The 27,922-nt window shown below is 46.0% G+C and overlaps 1 protein-coding gene across 3 annotated transcripts in view; it reads left to right on the top strand.

Moving 5' to 3' along the window:
• Positions 1-26,471, top strand: part of LOC133342906 (rho GTPase-activating protein 7-like) — a 153,631-nt gene extending 127,160 nt beyond the window's left edge. For all 3 annotated transcript variants that reach the window (XM_061552281.1, XM_061552282.1, XM_061552284.1), the window contains 15 exons: positions 4,231-4,302; positions 4,975-5,056; positions 6,702-6,765; positions 7,187-8,470; positions 8,570-8,721; positions 9,995-10,123; positions 10,793-10,972; positions 17,894-18,053; positions 18,562-18,760; positions 20,295-20,508; positions 20,853-20,967; positions 21,511-21,834; positions 22,748-22,965; positions 23,138-23,314; positions 24,027-26,471. In XM_061552281.1, coding sequence (XP_061408265.1) covers positions 4,231-4,302; positions 4,975-5,056; positions 6,702-6,765; positions 7,187-8,470; positions 8,570-8,721; positions 9,995-10,123; positions 10,793-10,972; positions 17,894-18,053; positions 18,562-18,760; positions 20,295-20,508; positions 20,853-20,967; positions 21,511-21,834; positions 22,748-22,965; positions 23,138-23,314; positions 24,027-24,144 — 3,488 coding nt within the window. In that variant the 3' untranslated portion in view covers positions 24,145-26,471. The remainder of the gene's footprint in view (positions 1-4,230; positions 4,303-4,974; positions 5,057-6,701; positions 6,766-7,186; positions 8,471-8,569; positions 8,722-9,994; positions 10,124-10,792; positions 10,973-17,893; positions 18,054-18,561; positions 18,761-20,294; positions 20,509-20,852; positions 20,968-21,510; positions 21,835-22,747; positions 22,966-23,137; positions 23,315-24,026) is intronic.
• The last annotated feature ends 1,451 nt before the right edge of the window (positions 26,472-27,922 follow it).

Here is a 27,922-nt window from a genome sequence, read left to right as displayed (position 1 = left end):
AGTTCGGGTAATGCATAACTTCTACGTACCATTTCGCTCATTCCTCATAGTCTAAATACCATATTGTGTGTACGTTTTAAAAGTTGGTCTCCATTTAAGAGAGTACAACGACCAAGCCTTTGGAACAGCTCTGTAAATTTTCCAAAAAACAACGCACGATCGTAACGCAGCATTTGTGTGTCTGAACATACATTCCTACAGCCATACGTGCGCAAGCACTACACGTGCACTCGCATAATTGTGCGTGTTCGCGGGCGTGCAAGCACTCGCACATTGGTACGCCCGTGCGCTTGTGTTCTTGCGAGTGTGCATTAGTACTCTTGTGTACACACGGGCGCTGTAAGCTGTGCGTGGCAGGCATTTAAAATATGTAATGCCCCGTCCGGAGCCTCTCCTCTGGCTGAGTACTCCTTTTTGTTCCACCTCGCTGTTTACATTGCAAAGAGCATTTTTTTTCACCAACTCACGCCAATGGACATGTGCTTCTAATGCCACCACCCTTCCGTGAGTCTTTAAGCTTACTACTTGCCCTCAGTGCATGCCTGAATGGGTTTTCTCTGGAACCCCCCCCCCCCTAAAAAATATCCAAGAAAAAAATAAGAATTTTGGGAATTTCAGGTCAAACTGGCCATAAGAAAGCGGATGCCATGGAGCTTCTTTGAAACGCATGATAAATGAGCTGTGTAGGTAGGAGAGGAAGCACGATAATGACACATGCAGCCAGGCCAAACTCACACTGAAATATTTCACTGAAACTCAACGTCATTTCAGTCAACGTGTTTTTGCGTTAAAACTTTCCACCGCGTGCTGCCGAACCCATAAATGCAGTTTTAATTTGACGTCTTAAATTGTTTTTTTCAATTCTTAACTTCAACTGTGTAGGCACATTCCAGTTTCTTTTTAATGAAGCTGTGGACAGTTTTATGGCAATTTTTTTTTTTTTACCGGGCCTCGTTGCTCACTTGACTTTAAACGTTCCACCGCACTCCAGACCGGCAGTCCTTCACCAGCTCGCACGCAAGTGGTTTTCATTTTCGACGGGGAAAAGTGGGTTTTCATTGAAGTGTGCACCTTTCAAAGTCGGACAGACTGAGACGTATATTAGTGTCTCTTTATCCAGAGCACGGAATGCATTCTCTTTCCACACTATCTGTCCATGCCACGAGCCAGCAGTCCCTTTCCTTTTTTTACTTTAATCCTATGAAATTCTCCCTTGAACTGTGAGCTTCGATTCCATGAATCTCGGTTCGATTGCAGTCGTCGGGGGGGCCCCTGCTTTCCAGTAGTGTCACTTGACATCTGCACCTGTCAGGGCCCTCCCGCAGCGCAGGGTGACGCTGTTTGAAATGAGCAACCACTGGGGCCCTTTCCCCATTGCTTATCCGATCTATTTATTTGACTTCAATATATATTTATTGGCCTTATAACAATGATGACATTTCAACAATCCATATTCATTTACAAGACAGAATCCGCTCTTTTAACCAGTCCAGATTTGGTTGTTTTGCACAGATAACTTGTTTTTTCTGGCAGCTTAAAAAAAAGTATTGTTATCACTTTTAAATTATTTTGTCTGTGCCAGTTTATGTAATATAAGACGCATGAAATCTGCCACCAGCATCGCATTAATGTTGAATATATTTTATGAAATGAATGCCAATGTTTCACATCGTTGCCCTTCTTCACGGACGAACTCTGAAGTTCAGCCTTCTCGATTGCAAGTAGTTTAAAAACAAACTGTTCATTTTTACTCATTGGCAGTTGAATATGGGAAACAATACGTGTGTGCTTTGGCAGTCGCACACTTGCTAATACTTGGCCTGCTCTACTTACAAGGCCGAGTTTGAAATCGTCTTGTTATTCTCTTACTCTTTTTCCCTATTTAAATTTCTTTCCTGCTCTCCATTAATTATTTAATTCGGTTATGTCTTATTATGATGGAATTCTTTGCCCGTGGTCGACCTTCCTGCCCTGGATGTGATTTATGTGCGGTTCCTGCTGCCCCCCCCCCCCCCCCCCGTACACACCCTGTGCCCTGGCTCGTGGTGGAGCTGGGCCGGGGTGAACTGCTGCCTCTCTCCGGGCAGCTCTCCGTGAACTCTCTCATCTTCCCAAGCTCCTCCTTCTCCTCTTTAAGTAAAACTCCTGCGAGACATTCCAGAGCGCCAGCCGGATGGCAGAAAATAACAGCATTTGAACAATAGCAGGCGGGAAAAAATATACATTCGGTCTGAACGCTTTACCCACGGAGGTCCTGGCCACAAGTAGAGCCGGCGAGACAAAGGCATGTTTCACGTTTACATTTTTAACTGGTATTGTTTTAGATTTCCTTTTATTTCCTTTCTTTCTCTGCCCATCTCGCCATCTCTGTTTGTTTTAATGGGCGCATTAGTAAGCATTTTTGAATAGATTTACAATGGTGGCAAAAGCGAGAGAAATTTGTATGAATATTATGCACTCATGCATTTACTTTGTGTAACCAACATGCAAAGTTCATGCACGCGTACGTACAGTAAGTATGTTATCGTGGTGTAATGTTTAACACTGCATTTGCAATCCAGAGGTTGCCGGTTTGAACAGTTTGGGCCCTCAGCAGTCGAAACAATGGGGCAAGTTTCTTTAATCCCAACACCTCCGTCCGCTCGGCTTTAGAAATAGGGTACACCACAGATGGTCAAATCGGCAGGCCTTGTGGTGGAGTAAAGTGTGGGTACTGCCACTTCTTCCAAGACGTTTGGTCGGCATGGAGTAGACAAACACCCTCCAGAGGGGGTTTTATAGACCTCCCTCTGGTGGAGGCCCTTTTCCACGAGTGAGTTGAGCGAGATTTTGCAGGACTGCACCTTTACCTTTCAAATGCACAGTGTATATTATGCAATAAGTCACATGTGGGTCACTTCAGCTGTTGACACGACCTCGTTATTGAGGAGGTGCGAGCTGCATTGGCATCGACGTTAAGTGCTCTGCTTGCCACTTTGAAAGCGACGCTTTGTTTCAATTAAATGGCTCCAGGGTCACAACGCAATCGGACACGACGTAGTGAATTCCACTAAACGCAGAGGCTCGCGTGAAAGCCATTCATGTACCGGCTCCTGTTTTTATTGCATCCATTACTAACCAAATACATGGGCCTGAATGACACGGCTGTTTTGAAAATTCAGAAGCTCATGGGTCACCATGGCTCGGGTTTGTCTGCGAGTTGCCCTCGAGCTGTGCGCTGTGTGGGCTTCGATACGGGAGCGCAGTAAAGTGAAGCATGACCGTCAACCCCAACCCATCGGCACGGCAGTGTCAACGCTGTGATCTTCAAACTCGCACTCTGACATTGCCGGCAGGGCCAGGATAAAAGAGAACGGGGACGCGGTGGGGGGGGGGGGGTGCAACCTCTGCAGGGAGGGGACATGGGGGGGGCGGGTGACCATGGACCAGTAGTTGTGCGGTTGGCTGCTACAGCGCAATTCCTTCTACAAAAAATTGGAAAAAATAAACTTTTAGATTAAAAAAAATATCCCCTGTACTGTTTGGCTTAGCATTGCAGCCTTTGTTTATTAGGAAGTGCATAATGGATTTATAGATTGCAATCTGCCCTGCTTAAAGTAGGGATGCTGGCTATGAGGATCACGCCCCCGCACTGCCCCTCTCTTCTATGCCCATGTAAAGGCTTTTGCATTGTGTGTAAACATTGCCGTCACCTTGGAATAATGCCGCTCCTCGCCTGGCACTTGGCAATTGTGTAAATAAGTCGGCGCATGAGAATATATTCCATGTGCCACCCATGCATCTCAAGTGTGCTGGGTCCTGTACCCAGGGAGAAAAAAAGGAATGTTGCAAGGGAGCTAACAAGCTGGCTAAAAATGTCCCATTTCATTTCAAAGAGTTACATTTTCTCGTGGGTCGTCTGCTGGGTTAATACTGGGGCATTATTTTTTACACAGAGGTTTGTGCACCAATTAATGCTGCCTGGGAATATTTTCTCTTACCACCTTGTGAACGGGACCATGCCGTTATGAACTGGGGGACCTTCTCTACCCACGTGAGACTTGAAATGAGTGTTTTGGGCAGTTTGATCGACATTAGAATGGGATATGCAAATGTGGCTAGGAGTACATAATGCTGGCCATACATCCCTCATGCCACGCAGCCCTTAATATAAGTGCTCTTTAAAACCATCTCCTGTGAAAGCATAATGGCTAAACGGGGGATCTTTGTCTTGTCTCTTTGTGCCTACAGAGCTGGAGGCCAAGGAGGCGTGCGATTGGCTGAGAGCAGCTGGGTTTCCCCAGTATGCACAGCTGTATGAGGGTAAGATGCGCACACAAACAAAAGCATGCTCGTGTAATGCATGTGCAGGTGTGGACGCGGCAACGCACGTGGTAACGCGCGGCAACGTACACGGTAACACACTCGGGGCGACACAAGCATGACAGCTTGCGGTGATTGACTGAGCAATGATGACCCAGCAAAACAAAGCTTTCAGCACTGGAGCTGCGATGTGTTAATTCGGGGATTCGCATGCTCAATACAACTAAAAACAAAAGAATGTATCATTATGTAATTGTCTTTTAGATTAAGTTTATAGTATTTGAGCTATAGCCCATATCAACAGGAATGCGCTGGATCTCGTCAGATGTCAGGATTTAGACAGGCTTGAGCCTGGATAGTGCTTGGATGGGCGAACATCATCCATAACAGGTGTTGTACGCTTTGTGAGCTATGTTGTGGATAGCAGAGGGCAGTGCAGAAAATACATTCTTATAGCTCACGCATCTATGCTCTCTTGGTTTACCAAGCCGCACTGAGCAGCGTGGTGAAGTACGGTCCAGTAACCTCCATGACCCGCACAGCATGGAGGGAGGCCCTTCTGCAGCAGCGTAAAAGTGGCTGTACATATACAAATAGTGTTGCCTTTCTGTCCACATCACAACGTTCATATCTAACGAGTTGTTGTCGTGTTTGTGGCTATTCTGTCTACAGACTCACAGTTCCCCATCAGCATAAGGTCCGTGGTGAAGGACCACGACTTTCTGGACAGCGACTCCATCGAGGCCCTCTGCAGGTGCGCACGTCAAATGCAGAGCTCTCGCTGAAATATTTATACCCACGGAGAAAGTCGGCATACATTAAGCAGACAAACACAGCTGCGAATGGAAACCCCTTTTTTTTACTTCGATCTCAACTTTGGCTGGCTAGCCCAACCTGCCTTGGGACTTATGAATTGGAATTGAATTAAAGACAAAGACATCCGTAAAGAGTAAAAATAACAAGCAAAATTTAACCGCAGAGAGTAATGAAATTATCTGAGATTTCTGAGAGTCGGCACATTTGTTTATGGTAAGTGGGAAAAACTAGAGATTGGTTTAAAATTACTGCTGTGTCCTGGACCCAGTGGAAAGTCATTTGACAGCAGTAACATAGGTTGCCTAGAGGAATTTCAATTGTGAATCTTAATAGCCTGCCCACAGGTAAAAGCACATTTTGTTTGAGTACAGGTGGTACAACTTTCTGCGTAATAAAATCTGCAGAGTATTTTTCTTCAAGTATTGCAGGAGCCTTTTGTAAGCCACGTTAATGGTAACTGCATTTATTCGCCTTTTGTTTACAGCATAAATATTCAAATGTGCCGCACTGGTTTACTCTGGGCACAAGGGGCCAGAGGTGGAGGCATAAAGATTCTTTGCATAGCTAACAGGAAAGACTTATCATCTCCCCCATCTCTAGCACCATTGCTTAACTATACAGCTGTCATACACCGTGGTGTAAGTTATATATTGTGTCAGGTTTTATTGCGTTAGTTTATTATATTTTATTGTTTCTATGTCCACATTTTGCTTGGGTGAAATAAAGGCCACTGCTGCCTTGGAATTTCGAAATGCACGCCGTGTTTGCTTTAGGCTTGGATTCTCGTTCGTTGGGGCTGTTGCCTGGAGGAGCTTGGAAACTAAAAGAAAAGGGGAATGCGTGTGGACGTGCCGTTGACACCGTGGAGAGAGAGGGGCCTCTAAACCCACTGGAGGCCTTTCTCTCTCGTCAGGGCCATATTTACATTCCTTGCACGCTCCGAGCGCTCCATTTTCCGAGCCGAAGGCTGCAGCGTGATTGGTGTGTGTTTCGGCGCGGTGGGAGAGACACCTCGCTTGGCGGCCCGGGCTCCGAGCGTGGCTCATTAGCGCGAAGCGTGCCCTTTACAGCGTCCCAAAATTCCGTCGGGAAAAACAATACACGTCCACGGGCGTGTGTTTGGAACACGCCTTGTTCGTGGCGCTAGGGATGAGTGACGTCCTTCGTCTTGAAATAGAGGCTCCGTTCACGTGTGATCGTTTTTCTTGCAGTCGCGTATATATTTTTTTGTTAAATAATGTGGTTTTCGCGGCTTCACGGGTGTGTGGATGGTGTTTACAGAAGTGATGTGAGCTGATGCCAGCACCATGTGCGGGCAGCTGTTGGTGCGAATGCCCGTTTGTGCAGCGATGCGGCTTCAGTCGGGGTTTTATTACAGTGTCGGGCTGATCTCTCCCACGACCGCAGCACCACACGTCACAGCGTTTTGATTCGCCTAACAAAAGCAACCTGCAGAGGCCGTCGATGCATCGACTGGTGTGATGAGTTTAACCTGCGAGTCTCACCTGTGATTGCATGGACCAGTCCGTAAGCAGTTACTTCACTCTCTCCCGAGACTCATCATGCATCTCCTTCTCTTGCAGGAGGTTGAATACCCTCAACAACTGTGCATCCATGAAGCTAGACCGAGGCTCGCCAAGAAAACGGGTAAATACCGAGTGCTTAACTTGAGCACGCATTACCTCCTTACACGTGTGCTTCCAATCCGGCCAAATAAAATCGGAGCTTGTTCAGGCTCGGTCTCTACGGAGATACATTGCAAAGTTCATTTGCAAATTTTTAGATTTGAAGATTTGCAAATGTTATGATTTTGTTATTAAAAAAATGTATCTAATTGTCATTCTCATAAAGATTGGTTTGAGCTTATATCGATCAGTTCGATTTTAAATATCTTAGTGATGTGTGAGCACGTGGCTACGTTTTAATTTGAACTTTGAATAAAACACGAGACTGCAGGCTGGTGTCTCTGATGAGGTAAAAGCCTGCAGTAATGTTTTGGAAGCTTTGCAGAACCACCACCACCACCACCATTATGAGTGAATGACGGCTTCTTTTGCTGCTGTTTCAGAGTGAGGACTCAGACGACGAGGACCTGTGCGCCATCAGTGACAAGTGGATGTTCCAGCGGGCCAGCAGGAGGTGGTCGAGGCTGGAGGACTTCGAGGTGTTCTCGCAGAATTCGCTGTCCTCGGACGTGAGCTGCTCTGAGAGCGGCCACCTCAAGGACTCGTCTCCGAGCCACGAGAGCCTCCTCACGGACTTGAGCGAGCAGCAGGAGGTCACCTCCATCCACAGCGAGAGCAGCAGCAGCAACAACGGCCTGCTTGACGACTGCCGCTTCGGCCACCAGGGTGGGCCCGGGGCCGGCATGGCTGCGGGCGTCCACCCTTCCAAGTGGCCGTCGGAGGCCGCCGACGCGGCGCAGGTGTTGAAGGATGCCACCAACCACCCGGTGCTTGCCTTCACCCTCTCGGTCCCAACCCCGGCTGCCGATAAACCGCAGCCGCGTTCCAGGACCAAGAGCCTCCTGAAGCGCATGGAGAACTTCCGCGCCAAGGGCCACAGCCACAAGAGGCGCGTGAGTGGCGGGAAGGTGGAGGGGCTCGTGATCAGCGGGCCGGTGTCGCTGCAGGGTGGCCCCACCGAGGAGACGCTGCGGCGCCTCAACTGCGTGGACATCGCCGAGGCAAAGAGTGCCGGCGTGGCGCGTGACCGCAGCCAAAGCGAGTCGTCTTTCCTCCTACACAGCCCTGGCGGTTGTGGCGGCGGCACCGGCGGTAACGGCAATGGCACCGCGCAGCTGCCGGCGAGGAGCAGCAGCTATGTGGCCGGGCAGAGCGGGTCGGTGCGGGGCCGCGGGGCGAGCAGCAAGCGTGGTGGGATGTACCTGGGAGACTTCGACGCGCTCACGGGCCACCTGTGTGATGGCGACGAGGACCCGGCTGCGAGGCCGCCGCGCTCGCCAAAGGACGTGGTGATCCACCTGCCTAAGGATCACAAGCCCGGCACGTTCCCACGCACGCTGTCCAACGAGAGCCTAGCGACGAGCGACAGCTTCTCGTCCGTCACCTGGCGCACGGGCAGCTTCAACTCGGGCAGTCGCGCCTCCTGCGAGGGCGGCGCTGGCGCTGACGAGCAGCAGCAGCAGCCGAAGCGCGGAGAGCGCCGGCGGAGAACCAACTCGTGCAGCTCCATGGCGAGCCGGCTCAGCGTCTACGACAACGTTCCTGCCTCCCAGCTGCTGCTGCTCGCCGCCGCCGGGGACCTCTCCTCCTCGGGGGCTGAGGACGGTGATGGCGACGCGGGGAACAATGGACGGGTCTTCTCGCAGCTCGACGACATTCTTCAGCAGGTAATGAGATATTTCAAAAGCCACCCTCTTATTTACGTGATTGTTACTACCGCACACGAGCTGAACACGCTGACCGGTTATGCCCCTGTGGTGCCACAGGTGAATGGCCTCCAGGAGATGGTGAGCCGTTGGACGGAACGCCTCTCGCCCGACGAGCCCGAGGATTCCGACTCGGCTCGAGACTCGACCTGCAACTCGCCCGCGTCGTCACCTCACCAACACATGGAGCTCGATGGCGACGCGTACAACAGGTAAGGGTGGGCACGGGGTTGTGGGTAGGCATAGGAGGGCACCCTGAATGGGTGCGCATAGCTGGGAACACAGCACGTGGTGGTCATAAGACACAGGTAGCATGTGAGGGCGAGTATTGTATGAGCGAGTACAATTAGGCATGAGTCATGGGTAGACATTGGTTGGTACAGAACATGGGGTTTGGGGTGCAGGTTACAGTGGGTCATGTGGCAAAGTCGACAAGGGTGGATGAAGAACAGTGTAGGGTGGGCATAGGTTACGGCAAAGGACACGCGGCTTAAAGGAGAGCTCAGATCCACGGGCTGCTTAATGTTCGTGCACGTGTTTACCATTGTATCAATAGAGACGTATGCTCGCCGTTGACTTCAAGCTGTTTTGGCTTCAGTAATGAATCACCAAAGCCCTGTTTAAGGCGTGTTTGTCTTTAGAAACAACACACGCACGCACAGGCTTCTAAAACAACGAACCCAAGGGGGTGAGGCACTTGGAATCGCTAGAAAAGGATGTCATGGAATAAAGCACAAACACGTCAGCAAATTTGCAATGCCACCTTTCACATAGTTCAGAGATCTGCAGACTGCATTGGTGTGCATACCAGCAGGTTGACTTGACACGCCTCATGCCAACCACTTAGCCAGCATTAGCTGGAAGTCTCGTGTGAGTGTCTGGAATCCATCCCAAGGTGCACAATCAGAAATCCAATTATTATCCTACGCCTATCCATCGCAATTTCATCCACAGCGACATACCACAGCGACGTGCTTAGCATTTGATGGCGTTTAACATTTTTGGAGTGTGACCTCCGAAGAGTACAAAAAAAGACACGAGGAATGGCTCTGTAAACTTTATGGGGGTCATTGAAGGAAGGGCGGGTTGTCTTCATGCCATCCATGCTTGAAGCCAACCAAGTGCACTTCTCTCACCTCGCATGATGCTGTAGTAAAGTAAATACCGCCACCAAGCAGAATTGGTTTTGGGGTCGAGAGGGTGATCAAATATATTACCCTCTCGAGTACCCGATTAGTGTGGTTCATACGTTTACAGCGACAGATAAGTTACGTTTTGCGGACCATTTCAAAGCGGTAGGCATCACCTGGCCCTGAAAATTAAGTTGCAGGTCGTAAGCTTCACAATGAAAAGGCTGCCGGAGAGCATTGGCTTTAGGGATAACGTTAGCTCTCCCCACTGGCTTGAGCGCTACTTTTCTGAGCAGCAGTGTTTTTCACATGGGCGACGGTGATTTAAATGAGAGAACCATGTCGTGTCGCGCAGCACGAGCGGGCGCACGACGCCGCCCAGCGACCTGGAGAGCACGGGAACGTCGCTCATCGACTCTGAGGACTCGGGCATCCAGGACCGGCGCGAGTCGAGCACCGGGCAGTCCGTGGCCAGGCCCAATCGGTCAGCAAGAGCACCGCTCCCCCACTTAACACATGGGCACGCAGTGCTGCTGCATTGTGCATGAACACACGTGCACAGCACCTTTGTCAATCCACTCGCCGTTGCTCGTGAGGAACTGCGAGTCTGTGGACAGAGGAGCCACAAACACAATAATCCAATCCGTAGTACAAATGGTTTGACACCATGAGACATGTATAGCTACTACTTTCGTCAAACAACTGCTGAATGAGAGCCTCCCCCATCTATGCCCATCCAGAAATGTAAATGGGTATTCCATAGTTTATTGACATGTCGAGTGTGGTGGGGTAAAGTGTGGGTACTCCCATTTATTCCAAGACATCTGGCTATCGTGGACGAGTAGGCCAAAATACTCTTGAGAGGAGATCTCTAGAGATCCCTCTGCTGAAGGCTTTTCCACCAGCAGTAGCATGAGCAAGTAATTGCAGGGGTGCACCTTTACCATCACCATTTCGAGCGCATCATGAACAGTAATCGTAAAATGTGGAGAATAATTTTCATAAACATACACCACCATTGAAGTTTTGTGCTGTCAAATAAAATGAACGTAAAAAAATCGGTCGACTGTCACGTTGACTCGCTAGTACCGTGCTCGGCACCGTTAATCGCCTGACCCCGTTGTGACCCCCACCTTGCGTCCTGGACCCACAGACGCCAGCGACTGCGCTGGCACAGCTTCCAGACATCGCACCGGCCCAGCCTCAACTCGGCATCACTACAGATAAACAGCCAGTCGGTGGCCCAGATGAGCCTGGTGCGCAAGTTCTCCCTGCTGCGGCTCACTGCTCTCATGGAGCGGTACTCGCCCTCCAACAAGCAGGGCTGGAACTGGTGAGAGAGCGGAGCCAATTGTGGTGATTTTCTGACGCTGCTGTACATGGCCCCTGCTCGTGTCGGTGTGTAGATTCGTGCCTTTTTCCTTGTGGAATTTTGCTATTTTTTTCTGTGGTTTATCACTGTGTAAACAAAGATGGTGGGTCTTTCAAGAAGAGCTGTTTAATTTACATTGTTTTGGCCTGAGTAATGAATCAGGGCGGTCTTGATTTAGGTGTATTTGTCTTAACACAAATACAAGCTTTTAAAACAATGATCTTAAGATGTTAAAAGGCTGAGCAAAATGTAAGCAAACGGATTATACTTTTTTCACATGGTGGTGAAGCATGTGGCCTGCTGTTACACTTAACGTGATGTTTACACTTTAAAAATAAGAGAAAAATCGACCCATCATCAGCACTAAGTTGTTAAGCTCCCAGCTGTTCATAGTTGTGTTCTAAGCGACAATAAAATAAATAAATTAAGAAGAAGAAAGGGCACTGATAAGTCCCAAGTAGGAGCACATTTCAGGCTCTTCCGTTCGGGGGTTGGGAAATGTGGAAACAGGCCCCGGCAGGCCGTAATGAATGTTACCTCGGGACGTTTGGTGCTAGTCAAGCTGTCTCCACTTCAAAGCAAAGACGCGACAGTTCATCATGCCTGGTTTTTTCTTCCCTCCTTTTCCGTCCGCCTTTTACGCTCCTGCTGGTTTTGGTCACCATGCCCTTTGATGATGACCCTTGTAGCCTCGGAGACTGAGATTCCTCGCGTGAGCCTTCGCGATCGTCATAGCGGGCGGTGTTGGCAGGGCAGCGACGGTGGTGATGTTAGTTTCGATTGTGGTGATAGTGATCGTGGTATGGTGATGATGGTGCTTTGTAGAATGCGAGTAGTGTGGTGGTGTTTAAGTGGTGCTGGTGGTGGTGAAAATAGTGATGATGATTGTGGTGATGTTGATAATAATATTAGTGATGGTAATAACAATATTAGTGATGGTAATTGTGATGGTGACGTCAGATGCGTGGATGGTTGTGATTTTGGTGATGGCGATATTAGTGATGTTTGTCATGGTGGTTTGAGTGGTGCTGATGAGGGGTGGTAGTGATTGTGCTGAGAGCAATTGCCTTAGTGGTGGTGGTAGTAAATGCGCAGTCTCTCTCTGGGAACGCTTGTTCCACTCACATCCCCTGGCTCACACGGAGCCCCTGCCCAAATCACTCGCTCTGAGCGTCTCCGATTTCACGTTGTTATAGAGCGAGTGAGCTGCCTTCCCAGTGTGCCGGACATGGTTCCTTCCCACAATTATCCCCAACTCAAGCCAGACCAGTCCAATCCACCAAAACATGTATTCACCGTTTGCCTGCACAGTACATACAGATGTGCGGTTCACAGCTCTATATGTGTACGTATGGTAGGCATGTAATGATTCATCAATTCAGTGATTCATATCAATTATTGTGAATAATGTGTGCAGAATTTCATGTGGGTGGGAACGGTTTAATTGTATATGATTCATGCAATGTATATGCTAATGTTAGCCTTTTAAGCTCATGGAATGAACTAAGTGGAACAAAGTAGAACAAATGAGACAAACAATTCAAAGGAGACAGCACCACTTACGTTAAAAAATTATTCTTGAATCCAATTGTGACCACGGATCATATGCTAGTGATTAGTGCACTACCAAACTATATCTGCAAAACGAATTCCATTTGTGGCTTTACACAGCAGTGGCAATTCGTCTCTTGATTTGGCTTGGATCTCTCCTCTGTGGTCTCGGCCAAAAACAAGCACATGGTACCATGTTAACAGAGAGAAAGGTGGGTTTGAGTGTTTGTGGCCACACCACTCGCCCATGTGCCATGTCAGCCATAGAAGCTGCTCTCCTAACGTCCCCAGTAGTCTTTAGAACTAAATGGGTGATCTTTGGCTTAGTGCTGTGTATGTTATATATTTGTTTTACCTTTAGGTGTGTTTTATATAAATTCCACACTTGTTGCAATATATATATACGCACAGCAATCCTTTGGGAAATAATCTGTTCTTGTTTTTGTAGTACAAAAAGCCAACTCTGTAACATTTGGAATGTGAGCCACATGAATGTGGGGCTTCATATAACCCAGTCAGTACTTCACATTTAATAATGTTTTCTGTGGCTCTGCGGTTGTTTATTTACAGCGTTTGCTTCAAATATTTGTTGAGGTTTTTTGGCTTGGACGGAAGTTACATTTCATTTAGGTGGTGAGCACCAGTCACGCTGCTGTGTCCCATGTGTGCTCTGTGTGATCCAATTCATTTTATTGCAAGCATTGCTTCTGACTCGGGCGAATTGCATTTTAAAGGAAAATTTATCATCGTCCTGTGGGAATGGAAATTTTATTTTAATATTCTATTTATTTGCCTTTGGTCTTTCAAGAAGCTTGAGCCTAACAAGGAATGCCCAGTGACACACCACAACGGCCCCTAGCTAAGTAAAGGGTGGTTTCTAGTCAAGAGCACCAGAAAACAACGTTCCGTAAAAAAACACATGAAGAGGGCTAAATATTAACAGTTATGCTGGAACGGAAAGGACTTTGAGAAGGGCATTGTGATTGCTTACAGACTCAGAAAGGTGAGCGAAAAAGGGAACTTGGAATGCGTTCAACAAGAAGGTTGCATCGCTGCCCTCACATTATCATCACTTATTATTCTAAGTTTCTCTTTGCCTGGGGACCAATCGCATCTTCCTACCCTGCTTCTCCAGTGCAGGCGATGATGATTATGAACCCAGACACTCCTATGGGTTTATGTGTGTACAGAGTTCAGAATGTGGTGGGTGGTTGCTCAACCCAATGGCATGCAAGAGTAGTCACGATATTATGCTAGTATATAACCCGGGGTGACATTTACACCTCAAGCCTGACTGTTCTTAATGTTACGCTGTTTATTCACTGCTCTAAGAATGAGTTAATGCTGTAAAACATCAAACTATGTGCATCCGGTGGTTTTATTCATGGTTAAACAAGCGTCCCGGGTTGAATGGCCTTTGTCACTTCTTACAATCGACATTGGAGAGGCGGACGGGGCAAGGTGGAGAAGTGTCAATTGTCCATTACACATCAAATATGCCAACTGGGCATTGAATGTGTTCCTCGATAATACCAGCGGCTGCGTGGCCCAATAGGGCACATCAGCGGTTGCCTTGGTGAGATCTTCGTTGTTTACACAGACGCGAGAATTGTGAAAAGAGTGCACGACACGGCAGAGGCCGCCAGTCACAAGGTGAATGCCGCAGGAACCTCGGGGGAAGGAGTTTGGCTTCTTCAGTCGCAGTAGCCATCGAGAACCCACATTTGGGGGAGTAACTGGTCTCAGCATTCCATATGCTGAAATTCCATGAGTGTTTAATTGGTTATTTTAAAAGGACAGATTTGTAGTGTAACAGGTTTGGAAATAATGATTATGATGAATGGTGGTAGCACGACAATAATGGATGTAAAAAAAAACACTTTACATAGACAGTTTTTGTCATCCTTATTTCTACCTGTTGTTTATTTTGTTGGCAGAGTAGTTTGAGAGGCTAGTGTGTAGCAAGGTCTTACATGGTGAATCCCTCAAAAATAACTCCGAGGCCTGCCCTTTTCTCTAGCTCCATTGGCCAGACAAGGATTTGGGAATATGCCTTTTGGGTAGGGTTGGGTGTGTGGGGGGGGGGGTTCAAATTCCCTTTTCATTCTTCTTAAAAGTTTTTCATAACTCTGCCCCAACACATTGGGGGGGGGGGGGGTGAGGAGTGTGTGGTTGGTGCTGGTGTGGGGGTGGGTGGGTGAGTTTCTGCGAGGGGGATGTGGTGTAACTGCTGGGGGCTTTAGTAGGGGGCTGTGAATGAGGGAGGGGGAAGTGCAGCCAGGCTCTGGAGCAGCTGTTTTTCATTAGCCCTGCTGCATAACAGCTCTCTTTGGCCCGAGCCGTCTGAGCTGGGGGGCATAGAGGAATGCTGGCGGCAAGGCCCTTCACCGACTTCAAGCCTCTCCTCCAGGGGCATCGCGTTGCAAAAAAAAGAAAAATTGATCCAGTTACTTTTTAATTAATTTGTTAGTTTATTTTAAGACTCACTATCTGGGAAAAGTAGCAGTGGCCCAGCTTGTTGTGTTCACAAAATATTTTTTTTTTTACCAGGTGGCAAGCGGATACTTGCAAACCATCCAAAAGATTAGGATATTTTAAAGTGTTGTTCACAATTTAGTCGGCCTGTATTCTGGCGGATATTATTTTTCACATATCTAGTGTTTATACATACGAGTACATTTTACATTATTTAGATACACTTTATATTCATGTCAAATTTTTTTAATTTTAAAAAGTACATTTTGGGATTACAGAATACACAATCAAAGTTCACACTCGCGTACCATCAGAATTTGACAGCTAATTTCTTTAATGGGGATCACTTAGATTATTTGTTATTTGGCTCAAATATTTATTCAGGTTGCACAGCGAACTGGATATTTGATCATATTTGGTACATGTTGTTACCTTGACAGTTGGAGCGCAATGTCATTGGGGAAAAGATGAGCCAATGCTGAAGTATCATTATAATCGAGACTGCATTCGTGGCTGGCATGGCTGACGACGCATTCCGGGTGCTCCGTTATTAAACTGGTTGCTCATGGAATCTCAAATAGCCGCTAATATTCTTTGGTTCTTTCGGTAAAGCCGCGTAGATAGAACAAAATAAAAGTAAATAAAATTAAAACTACGACGTTTCGATCACAACACATGCGATCGTCTTCCTCCTGAAGATTGTCATCCTCCTGAAGGCGATTGCTTGTGTTGTGATCGAAACGTCGTAGTTTTTATTTAATTTACTTGTATGTTTTTTTCTATCTATGTCACTTTACCGAAAGAACCAAAGAATATAAATTCCTGCAGTCACAAAAGTTTTAAGTAAAAATTGAGTCGCTAATACTTTACGTTATATAATGGAACATGGGTACGGGAGTGAGCGAGAAGGAGCGGATGGGGAAGGCTGCTCAGGAAAACCTCTTGCATTCCTTTTACGAAAATTGTTTTGCTTCGCAAATGTCCAACCTGACGCTTTGGACATGTAATCACTCGCCGACATGTGCACTCGCATCCACATGGATGCGCCAACGTGTACATGTGCGCGTAAATTCTCTCCCCCCTGGTTCTTGTTACTGCAGATGCCTTCTGGAATTCATCCCACTTGACTGATTACCGGAGCCATGTTCTGGGTTTTATCCAGCACGGATCGCTGAGCACATGGCCCCTAAGCCCACCTCCGAGTCTTATAGCTCTTTTTATATTTTTTTTACACCAGTGGTTCTCATTAAGGCACAACGAGTAATTGGATTCCCTAAAAACCCACAAACATCAGTCAGTCACGTTGTGATTAGGGACGTGAATGCAGAATTGAGCTGTGCGTTAATTTAATCAGCCAGTTTGAAGTGTATACTTGCAATGATAAAAATGTACAATTCCTGGTTGGAATGTACTTCATTTGCAACTACGTCACTTCAAAAGCAGTTGAGAAAAGTCTTTCCTTTGTTGATGAGAGGATGACAAATATCTTCTTGTGTTAAGTTCGTTGTCCTTCCCCTGCACTTTCTATTAGCATGGCTCGTTATGTACGCTGCAAAAAAAGTTCAACATACATACATTTGTTTTATGTTCCTTTATCAATCCACTGCAGGATGATAGGCTCCTCACGCCGTGTCAGTAAAAGGGCTTTTCTGTGCATACTTCACCATATTTGTCAGTGCAGGTTGGTGAAGGGTGTGGGAGCCCAGGAACAGTTCGGATTACACTCCGTCACTGATGCTAGCTGTTACCGGGAACTCAACTTCGGTCACTGTATTCACAGTGCGTGCGTTGCTCTAACCTCTGGCACCGCTCACTTTTCTGCATCGTCAATTTTAATTCGTGGCTTTTACTCCTGGTTTCTGATCCTTTAGTGCAGAAGGGCCGCGATTCCTTGCCCTCAGTGCTGTCGACGGTGTCGTCGACTTTAATTACCCCGACTTGAAACGACACCGGTGGCGGTGGCGGCGGCGCCTGTGGCAGGTGGCCCTGCTGGGCTGTGCCGCCCCTGGCTGGCGGGGTGACCGTGTTTAATGAGCCTGCCCCAGTCCCGTTATTAATGCTGTCTCCGCGGGGTGCCGCCACTTCCCGTCCCGTTGGTCAAGAAGGGTCAGCGGCTTTCCCCTCGGCTCCTGGAAATTAAACGAGATTTTAAGCCACTCGCAGCTGCCAGGGAGAGTTTGAAATTATTACTTTTATTATTTTCTCTGGAAAGAGTCTGCATTAAAGGATCAGGACCTCAAAAAGGCCTTAATCGGATTTTGCGAAAAGTATTTATGATACTCCTTGATTTACGTGGGGAAAGTCACGTGCTCTTCCGCCTCCTTTGCCTGATAATGTTGTCAGCATAAAAGGGTTGAATGAATGATATTCTCTTTTAAATTTCATATTATACCACCAGTATTATAAACAAAAACACTTTTAAGTTAAACTTGAAAACCAATATTTAAAAAAAGTAACAAGTGAGAACTTGTTAAACAACCAATAATTACGTAAAAAAGCTATTAACATTTGCTGAATGTTATAATTCCATCTTAATGAGTGTAACACAAGTCGACGTGGGGTTCACATACTAAGCTAATTAAACACTTGTTGTTAACATGAATATTTTTTTACCATGGTAACAGTCAATTACAAAAACTGCAGTGAATGCAATCACAAACGCTGTTGTGTATATATATATACACGTTCTATATACATAGAGATTAGATACATTCAAAGTTTCTAAGAACATTAATAAATTAAGATTTTAAGATAATCTTGCATTTTCACTTTAGTTTAACGTGAAATTGTTGGACCGACGGACACTCGCGTCACAAGCTAAAGTGAGCGGCTGGTTTGTGTCTCCTGTGCTGACAGGGGTGTTCCCAAGTTCATGCGGCGAATGCGCACTCCAGACTACAAGGACCGCAGTGTGTTTGGCGTTCCACTGCTGCTCAACGTGCAGCGAACGGGCCAGCCACTGCCCCAGAGCATCCAGCAGGCAATGCGCTACCTTCGCAGCCAGTGCCTCGACCAGGTGAGGGGCTCTCTCCGCTTTTCTGGATGCCGCGTCGGCTTAAAACACAGGCCCAGGTGGCGCCACTTGGAGACCCCAGATTGGCCTGTGTGTGCTTGGCCTCAATTCTTGCCCTTTAGACCACCCAGAGGTTCATTACAATTAAACTTTCTAAATGTGTAATCCATAATTTCGTCTAACAATGCTGCTGTAAATGTATTTATAAATGGCACCCAGTCTACTAGCCTGTTACATTCTGTACGTTCAGTGTCATTTTTAAAAAATATAAATATGCAAATACACTTCATATGTAAGAAATGTATCCACCAGCTTTAGGTATAATTATAATTTTAGCATTTAAAAATGATTGGCCTTATATCACATGGTCATACATCTCATAACAAAATTAACTGGCTTTGTATTTCTACCACTGGCACCGTCAGTGCTAGGAGATCCTAGCACGATTGATGTAGAAATGTAATTAAACCTCTCACTTGTTTTTTGTTGTTGTAATTTTCTTACTAAACAGGTTGGCCTGTTCCGGAAGTCGGGGGTCAAGTCCCGCATCCAGGCGCTGCGGGAGATGAACGAGTCCGGCGCCGAGAGCGTCAACTATGAGGGTCAGTCGGCGTACGATGTGGCCGACATGCTCAAGCAGTACTTCCGGGACCTGCCTGAGCCCATGTTCACCAGCAAGCTGGCCGACACCTTCCTGCAGATCTATCAATGTGAGTGCACAAACCGTTTATGCAGCTGGCTCCGAGCGCAGCTTGCCTCGCATTTTAACTTAAAGCTGTGAGCGAGCGTGCGGTTTCCATTTTGGTGTTTGAGGTCCGGTTTTAGCGTAAAATTTTGGCATTTGGTTACCAATTGTAGTGATTCAAATGTCACCATTGTCTCCCCGAAAGTGTTTGCCTCGGCATGGAAATAGATTTCAAAACATCAGCACTTGACTAATGACACAGTGATCGATTATTATGTTCACAGTGATGAAGATAAAGTAAAAGGGTTTTTTAGAAAGTTTGGGAATGATGGGTGGATCCCCATACCCATTAGTGATGTCATCTGCGGCAGTTGTAATATGTTTGCATGTTAACTTCTGCAACACATAGTGCCGGGATTATTCATACTTGTTGGCCTAAAATGGATAAAACAGTCCAACATATGGCATGGACGGGTGTGATTATGCCTTCAGAGGTTCGAGCCACAAGGATTACTCCTTAAAAAAGCACTTGGACAGGTTCTTAACAGCACTCCTATTAGACACGGGCTGGAAGCCACAGAGTTCACACATACCAGGGACGAACGCAGGTGTGTTCAAGGATAGTTTTTTTCCCTCGTTCCCCATTTTCTTAGTCCCCTATGGTGTATGCTGAAGTTGAATGTTTAACCCACTAAACATTTACTCCGAGCATCCAAGCACTCGGTGTACCCCTTGGGGGAGGCGTGGCTGGTCCGAAAAGCCAAATAGGAGCCACGTGACTTAGCCAAAGGAGTATTAAAAGGTCGTGGCTCGGTGTTCTCACGCAAGAGAGAGAGACGCGCCCTCCCCCATGGGTGAAATTCTGTTAGAAGCAGACCATAAAAAAGTTGAGGTATCTTTTGGCAAAGTAGGAGCAGTGCAACATCGGACACGCAATTTTTTGGGGAGAAAACTTTTCTTTAAAAACGTGGCGTCTTGTAAAAAAAAAACAATACAAAGTATGAAAGTATGATATCTGACAATTTTAATGCCGTTTGATGAAATAAAATTTGTCCAATGTAAAAAATTACTGGAAGCCACAGTTCACAGGTTTATTTGTAAAGGCAGCTCTGCGCAAACTCTGGAAATGTATTGCCTCTAAGAAGCTTAGAAAAAAATACGAATGTATAATTGAGCCTTGAGGTTTGTCTGGAAGGTTACAGAACTTTTGGATCCCCTGACCTGAATACATACTGCTTTATTTTGTAAAATCTGCTGCAGCACAGGCAAAAACGATCATTCCACATAGCATTGCGTCAATGCCCATGGCACCACCAACTTCAGAACGTCATTCAAACACAGTGCTATTGAAGTGGTGTTGGGTTTCCGCAGCCCATGAGTACATGAATAGAGTAACACGGCCTAGTAGCCTGAAACCATTTACCCCTTGTAGATGTTTTTGCCGTGATTTTTTGTTGCTTCCAGGGTTGTTTTTTTAAACATTTTTTTGTTGCGCCGTTCTGATGCTCTTAACGAGCGTCGCTTGATGCCGCCGCCACCGCCGTGTCTGTTCCTGACAGACGTCCCCAAGGAGCAGCAGCTGCAGGCGCTGCAGGCCGGGACGATGCTGCTGCCGGACGAGAACCGCGAGGCGCTACAGACGCTTCTCTACTTCCTGAGCGACGTGGCGGCTGCCGTGGGCGAGAACCAGATGAGCTCCGTGAACCTCGCTGTGTGCCTGGCACCCTCGCTGTTTCACCTCAACACCGTCAAGCGCGACAACTCGACGTCCAGGTCAGTTGCTTCTGCTACTGCAGCAGCGCCAATGCAGCTGGGGTTACGATGGGTCGACCATACCTGGGTTGTGACACTGCTCATGGGGAGCCCAGTTAGGCATTCTATTTATTTCTTAAATGGCCACGGAGTTTATGTGCATGGATTCAGTAGCCCACATGCTGCTGCAGATGTTAAAGATCCAGTGGGCATAATTAAAAAGGGGTTGGCCACTGTGTGCTGATGCTGTGGCTAAAATGATCAAGTACTGTTAGATAAATTCTAAACGTTTGCCTTGTTTAGTTCGTGCTAGTGCCGTGGAGTTGCAGTGCAAAGGGAGTGACGTAAATTCATGTGATTGTCAGGGTGCGACAGAGGAAGTACAGCACAGGCAAGCCGGATCAGAAGGACCTAAGTGAGAATCTGGCTGCCATCCAAGGCCTGGCTCACATGATTGCAGAGTGCAAGAAGCTCTTCAAGGTCAGTATTGGAATGAATTTGAAATATTAATTTATGAGTTAAAGTGTCTTTTGTAAAGAAACCTGATCGTGTTAAGCAAAACCAGTCCAAAATAGTTTTAAAATGAACTCACTCTATTTTTTTACCCCAAAAACAAACTCACGAAATAATGAAATAAATGTACGTAAACTAAAATGACAAAAAAGAATAATAGAAAAATGTATGACATTTGGATAACGTATGAACGATGGCTTACAAATGTAAACTAATAGCAATAGCAACAATTCTCATTGTAATACACGATATTTAAGTCGTCTCGTGCGTGACAGTAATTAATAGAGGTACCATTGTTTCAGGGGCAAAGCTACAACCGGATGTTTACGTTGACAAGGCAGATGTGCTAAAGTCAAGGGCCTTCGTACATTCTTGAAATTGTTCTGCTCTTACACGCTTAAGTCTTCACCTCTTAAAAAAAAATATATATATATAACGGTGGAAAACCGCTCGGCGCTGAGGGAGGGCTGTAACGTGTCTCAACACGTGTGCACGGACTTGCTCGCACAGATTCCCGAGGAAATGGTGAGCCAGTGCCGGAGTTCATACATGGAGCACGACACGCAGCCCATGAGCCTCGCTGAGCTCGGCGCTCCCGTCACCAACGGGGGAGGCCCCCCGCCGGCCAGCCCCAGCCACCGGTCCACATCGCAGAGCTCCGTGCTGGGCCCTGAGGAGCTGCGGTCCTCCTCGACGAGCTCCATCTCCAGGCCCGACTACCAGGCTCACCTCGAGAGCTGCATACAAGGGCTGCTCAAGGAGGCTCGTGACAAGTTCAAGGGCTGGGTCACGTGCTCCAGTTTGGAGAGCAGCACTGAGGTGGCCTACAAGAAGGTGTGTGAATTCTCGTGTTCACGTGACGTGCGGGTGGCACGTGCCCATTAGAACTGGTGCCGTCATGTACTCGCTGTTGTATTCACTTATCTATGACCGAGTTTTAGGGGCCATCCATTTAGTACGTACGCACACATGGAGGGGGGGTTAACCCAAATGGGTACGCTTGCGTATGGAGGGTCTACTGACAATGTACGCCTAGGGAACGGGGGGGCGGGGCGGGGGGTGAAGCCTCGATAATAATTTGTCTACATTGGCCTTCAGATGAGTTAGATAATCTGGCGGTGGACTATCTGTTTGTTTAAACACGTTAATATTATTAATCCTTGATCGTTTCTGCGTGGATTAAAAATCGGCCGTTCTATATGATTCGGGGGCCTTGGGGTGCATTAAGCGTACGTAAGCAGGTGGAGGGGGGGGTGTAAAAAGAACGTGTGCATACAGGGGGAGGGGTCAAGTTTTGGCAGATTTTTTGCGTACGTACTAAATGGATGGCCCTTTACCTCCTCGTGGTGTGATTGTTTCGCACAAAGTGAGCATTTGTGTCTTTTATACAATTTTAGTTAATATACATTCGTATAGGATCGAAATGCCACTGCAGGGTGACACAGTACCCATAATATGTATACTTCTAGGAGGCTGTCATATAGTTTTTTGCAGTAAAAATATACACTTATATAATTATCCATTTCTGAATGACACATTGTGTTCATACATTTTTTTTGAGAAACAATTATTCTAAATTCAGTTTTATAACTATACCCCAAACACAGACTTGAAATTATAAAACCCACCACTCGAATGGTCCCATTGCTAATATGGCAAAAATGGGACTGCGTTGTCTCCGCCAATGAGAAGGAAATTAACATCGCTCGCTGTGCACCCTTTCCCCGCCTTCCCCTTCGCGTGCCAGGTCGGAGACGGGCACCTGCTGCGTCTGTGGAAGACGACCGTTGAAGTGGAAGCCCCGCCCCCAAGGGTCCTGCAGCGAATCAGGTCGGAGCGCCACCTCTGGGACGAAGATCTGCTGCAGTGGAAGGTGGTGGAGACACTCGACCCCAACACAGAGGTCTTCTACTACGTACTCAACAGCATGGCGCCGCACCCTGCGCGCGACTACCTGGTGCTCAGGTGGGCACTTTGCTTCCTTTTGTTCAGTGCCCTTGGTGATGCAGATTTGCCATCCCAGCACAGTCCACCTTCTTTTCACGCACCACCAAACATATCAGTGCTGTACTAGTGACGAATGTCTGCCCTTCGCCAAGCAGATCTGTTGAAACGGAACGACTTTGCGTTGCCACAGGTCGTGGAGGACGGACCTGCCCAAGGGCTCGTGCGTGCTCGTGGCCACGTCCGTGGAGCATGAAGAGGTGCCCTGTGTGGGGGAGGCGCGCGCTGTCGTGCTCGCGTCACGCTACCTCATCGAGCCGCTCGGAGCCAATCGATCCCGCCTCACCCATGTGTGCCGCATCGACACCAGGTCGGTCGCTCGGCTGTACTCGCCTGTCTCACCAGCATGGTTGCTAGGGCCTACTTGCCGAGTGCCCTCTCATTGAGAGATGTTTTATTTTAAAGCCGTGTTGTATTTGTAGAGACACGCTTAGTACAAATGGCTTTGGAATTAAACTTAGGCCCTTGCGTAAAAATGTCCTGTTGCATTTCACAAGCAAAGTATTGTAAGTATTGTAATGGGGTATTTTGTCAATCGATAGCTGTATGAAGTCTCCCATGCTATGTTAGTCATGAGGGTTGATTGATCATACTTTACTATGCTTGTCAGGGCGGGTTGGTGTAAGGGGCAGCCTAGAACTGGTTCCGAAATCACTTACGACTGATGTTCCCAGTTTCATAATGCTGTGCGTGAACCACTATACCACCACTCCACCCATAATATTGTTGGTTAGTTAAAATAGTAGAATACGAGTAACACGTCAATGTATAGAAATAAAATCTAGTATTTGATTGTAAGCACAACACCTGGAAACCAAATGTACATCACATGATGATTATTAACACACAGCATGTGACCGGGCTCTACCTTGTATCCATTTCTATGAAATTGATTCTTGACACCAATTTTGAAAGTAAGCAGGTTGGTGGGCAAAGAAAAGTAAAGATTTGTGTGGGCGAGTGCCATGTTTGACTTTTAATTGTTACCAGTGCTTACGGTGGATTGCGTTCTCTCATTCCAGGGGTCGATCGCTGGACTGGTACAACAAGGTGTTCGGTCACCTGTGCGCATCCAAAGTAGCCATGATACGCGACTCCTTTAAAAAGCCAAAGACTGACTTCCCCGAGACCAAAGTGTGATTGAGTCAGAGCCGCGGGTGAGCATTCAGGACGACAAATGCAATGAGGAGTGCATGGACGGATGAGAGATTCGAATGTGATCCTACAGAGAGTGAGATGTAGTTAAAAGTATGAGAAGCAAAAAAAAAAACTATACAAGAATTTAAACAGAAGGCACTGGCGGCCATCGTGTTGAACTTTTACCTGCGGATTTGCGACGTGGAGGTGGAAGAGCGAGAACTTTTTAGCTTGAAGACAATCCTGATGTGTTCCCAGTCAACTTGCAAAAAAGCCATCCCGGTGATATTTACTGTATTCTCGGCCTGTGCACGCACATGTTTTACAGCCGTTCATGCTGCTCCCTGTTACACGTCTTGGGTCAGTGGTGGGTTACTCAAATAATACTGCTTTCGTTGTGCAAGCGCCTTTACAAAGATTGTATGAAGTTCAGCTTTGCTTCAAAGAAGCGTGTGCTTTTATAATAAGAAGAAAACACCTGCTTTCTGAGTAGGGAGATGGAATAGGAGCAAATGGTGGTGATAAAGATAGGGCAGTGAACCGTTGAATGAAAATGTAGTATTGATTTCATGTTACTGGCACAAAACATACTATATTTGCTTTCACGGTCGCATTGCAATTAAGTATATATGTGTACACATGTTTGCCTAAATGTGATGAATTGTCAAAGGAATGTGTCATTTTTGAAGTTTCGGATGTGCTACATGAATATGGTATTTATGCATAATTCCCAAATTTCAATGAAATGCTCAAACATCAGCACAGGACATAGTTAAATGTGCAGCCTATTACTAAAAATGAGAGCACGCTTTATCTGAGTGTGCAGTTTTGTTTTGTTTTATTGTTCGCACTTTTGTTAATTCTGCATATACCAGCTGCCAGATGTTTTGGCTAGCATTTCTTCAAACGGACCTTCATTTTTTTTTCAAAACAGCTCTGGTGTTCTACCCAATCACAACATGTTATGCATCTGTGGTCAGAATATGGAGTGCACAAGTCACTCAGTGCTTTAAGAGATCTGAATATCTAGTGTTCATTCTAATTTACCGCAGATATTAATGGGCTAGATATCCTACTTTGATTTGCTGCACACCCCATCTACACAATGCAACAATCCTGTCGCTGCCAAAACATTGTCTTTCAATAGTGGATTCATAGTGTACAATCCTATGCGCTATTGGTGCTACTATGCAGAACAATGCATCTGATGTTGTCATGTGAATGCTCTTTAAAGGTTAATGGACAGTTTGTAAGTAAGGAATTTATTGTCATTGAAAGAAAAACCCTTTTCTTATTTTGCAACCATGTGGCTCAGGCGGCATGTGTTTTTTGTGATCATGCGCTCAAGTGAAGGTAACAACAAGATCTACACTTATACTGTGGTCGCCAAGCTCAGTGTCCTTTCAGAGGATCCACATGACTAGCAAGCCTAGGCTATTCCTTATGGGGCCACCCCTCAAGCTTCACCCCCCTGCTTTCCATTGCCACCCTCAAGGGCTCGCAGATTCCCTTTTGCGTTTGCACCTGCACAAGCATTTGCTGACAAAGTTTGCCAAAAAGGCATTTTAGGGATGTACACCCTTTCAATGTACTTCTGCACATTCCACTTGCCAACAGAATTTACCCTGACTGTTCAAATACCCATTTTGCCTTTTAAAGCTTTGGAGCCCTGCAAATAAAAACTTTAGTGAGGCCCAAAACGTTCCTAGTCACAACTTTGGGTCAATCCCACATTTTGTTCTGTCTAAAGAGTAGAGGGAAAAAGTAAGTTTGCATTTAATGTAATACAGTATTTTGTCTTAATGTGATTAGAGGCTGTTTTATTAAGAGACAGAAGTACGCCTGGTGACTGTCACCTGAAGTCAAGTTTAGCTTTTTTAAATGTTTTAATTAACTCCATTTATAACTCTGCATCCACAGCTCTGCTTTGCATTAAGTTGCATTGTACCTGTAAGTGTTTCATTTGCAAACGGTTACTGCATGATTATTGTTTTAACTTTCTTGTACTTAAAGCCATAAAGTGATCCTAAAGCCAGATTTAATTCAACAGCTGCTTGTGCATTTCTAGTATGAATGTAAATCGTGTTTTCCCCTCCACTCAGCGTGCGGAAATTGCTTTGCGATTTAGACAACGTATATATGTAATATTCCATCTACAGTCAGTATTATTCTGCCAGGACATGTTTGTCATCTGTAAGTAACTATTTATACTCCAATTTTTATATATTTTATATGCAGTATTTTATGTTTCAAAGTTTGTGTAAATAATGTTTGCGATGTGTTACGAATTAAAGGAGCTATGTTCAATAAAGTATTGGTTCCTAAATGTGCATTTCAGCGTGTGATGTCCAAAGCACTCATTAGGCTTTAAATATCCGTGTTGTTAATGCAAACAAAATGTGTGCGGTTTTTACAGTGTTTTATTTGGCTCCGGATGGGCTGCAGGCTGTCTTATGTGTTCGCAATTCTTTCCGTTTTCATACGTGCTCAGACGGAGGAAGCTCATGGCTTCTACAGCTTTCCCGTTGATAGCCCCTGCACAATGTAATGCATTCTACTGGATACGGTGCAGTAGATTAGCGTCATGGGTTTTTTTTACCATTTTTTTACCATGGAAGTAAGCTGAGATGCAACATGCTGCCTTGTCTAATACTAGCTGCCAGTGAAAATGTATGTATATAGGTGCGTCTTGGCTATAAATGGCACGACAAATATTTCCCTAAAGCGTGTAAAGTTTTTGGGCTTGCGGCATGTCCCATATTTAAGCAGCGTTGTGTTGATGAATGTTCAGATTTTGTTTACAAAAAACTAATTCAATACTCCCTTAAAATCACAGGAGGATGAGCAATTTCACAACCACAAGAACTAAATTTAAAATCTGTGCTGCTTGTGCAGAGAGAGGCAAGTGAGCCTTTTCGACATAAACCACCAACTCAAAACATGACGTATAAACTCTTGGTATGCTTTTGAGACAAAAATATCACTTTATGGAAACGCAAGGGGAATTAGTTGGAGTAGATGCTGATGCTTTCAGTAATATTTTAGTCCGTGGGTTTACTTTTTGCCACCATAGGAGACGATGCGGTGGACGAAATTGGAATTCACGGGGGCTTTGAGCATTCCGAGTGACTGCAGCACAAGGGATCTCTTTCTTCTTCAAACAAGTTTAGCCAGATGGCAGCACCAGGCAGAAACCTTGGAATGCTTTCCCCACATGTTATAGAAAGTTTGGGGCTCCAACAGGGGAGGAGCAAACAAACTTTACTCGGGACTAAGTCTCCCACGGGTGTCTGTAATTAAAACATAAGGCGTTATATAAAGACAACTCGGCCTGGTGCTGCGATGACAATGGTGTAACATTTTTTTACACTTTTATTGAAATGTACATGTTTTTCTCCAGTTTTTTTTCTAAATTAAAAACGAACTTGTCCAAAGTACAGTAGTTCCTAAATAAGAAAATAACTTTTTTTTATTTCTTAATTACCTCATTGACGTTCGCACATCTATTAAAAGAAAACAAGTTTGGTATAAAATTGTAAAAAAGAAATTGTTTGCTTTTCAGCATTCCAGTAAAAAAAATAGCATATTCCCCCACATGACAATTTTATTTGATCGACGCAGTTGTGTTGTGGAGGGTATAGCTAAAAATTGGTGTTATACCTGTACGATATTACACAAGTAACGAATTCATTGGTTGTGAAAGCCAATGTACAAACAAGTTTAACATCTATTATACGGATTTTTTTGGGTTAAAACGTGTAAATATAAATGTGTCGTTAAC

Source organism: Lethenteron reissneri, chromosome 16, assembly GCF_015708825.2.
Source record: "Lethenteron reissneri isolate LAM-NWPU_2019-01 chromosome 16, ASM1570882v1, whole genome shotgun sequence".
In the NCBI taxonomy this organism is placed as follows: Eukaryota; Metazoa; Chordata; class Hyperoartia; order Petromyzontiformes; family Petromyzontidae; genus Lethenteron; species Lethenteron reissneri.
Note: the sequence above shows the minus strand (reverse complement) of the source record. Positions and strands in the feature narration are given on the sequence as shown.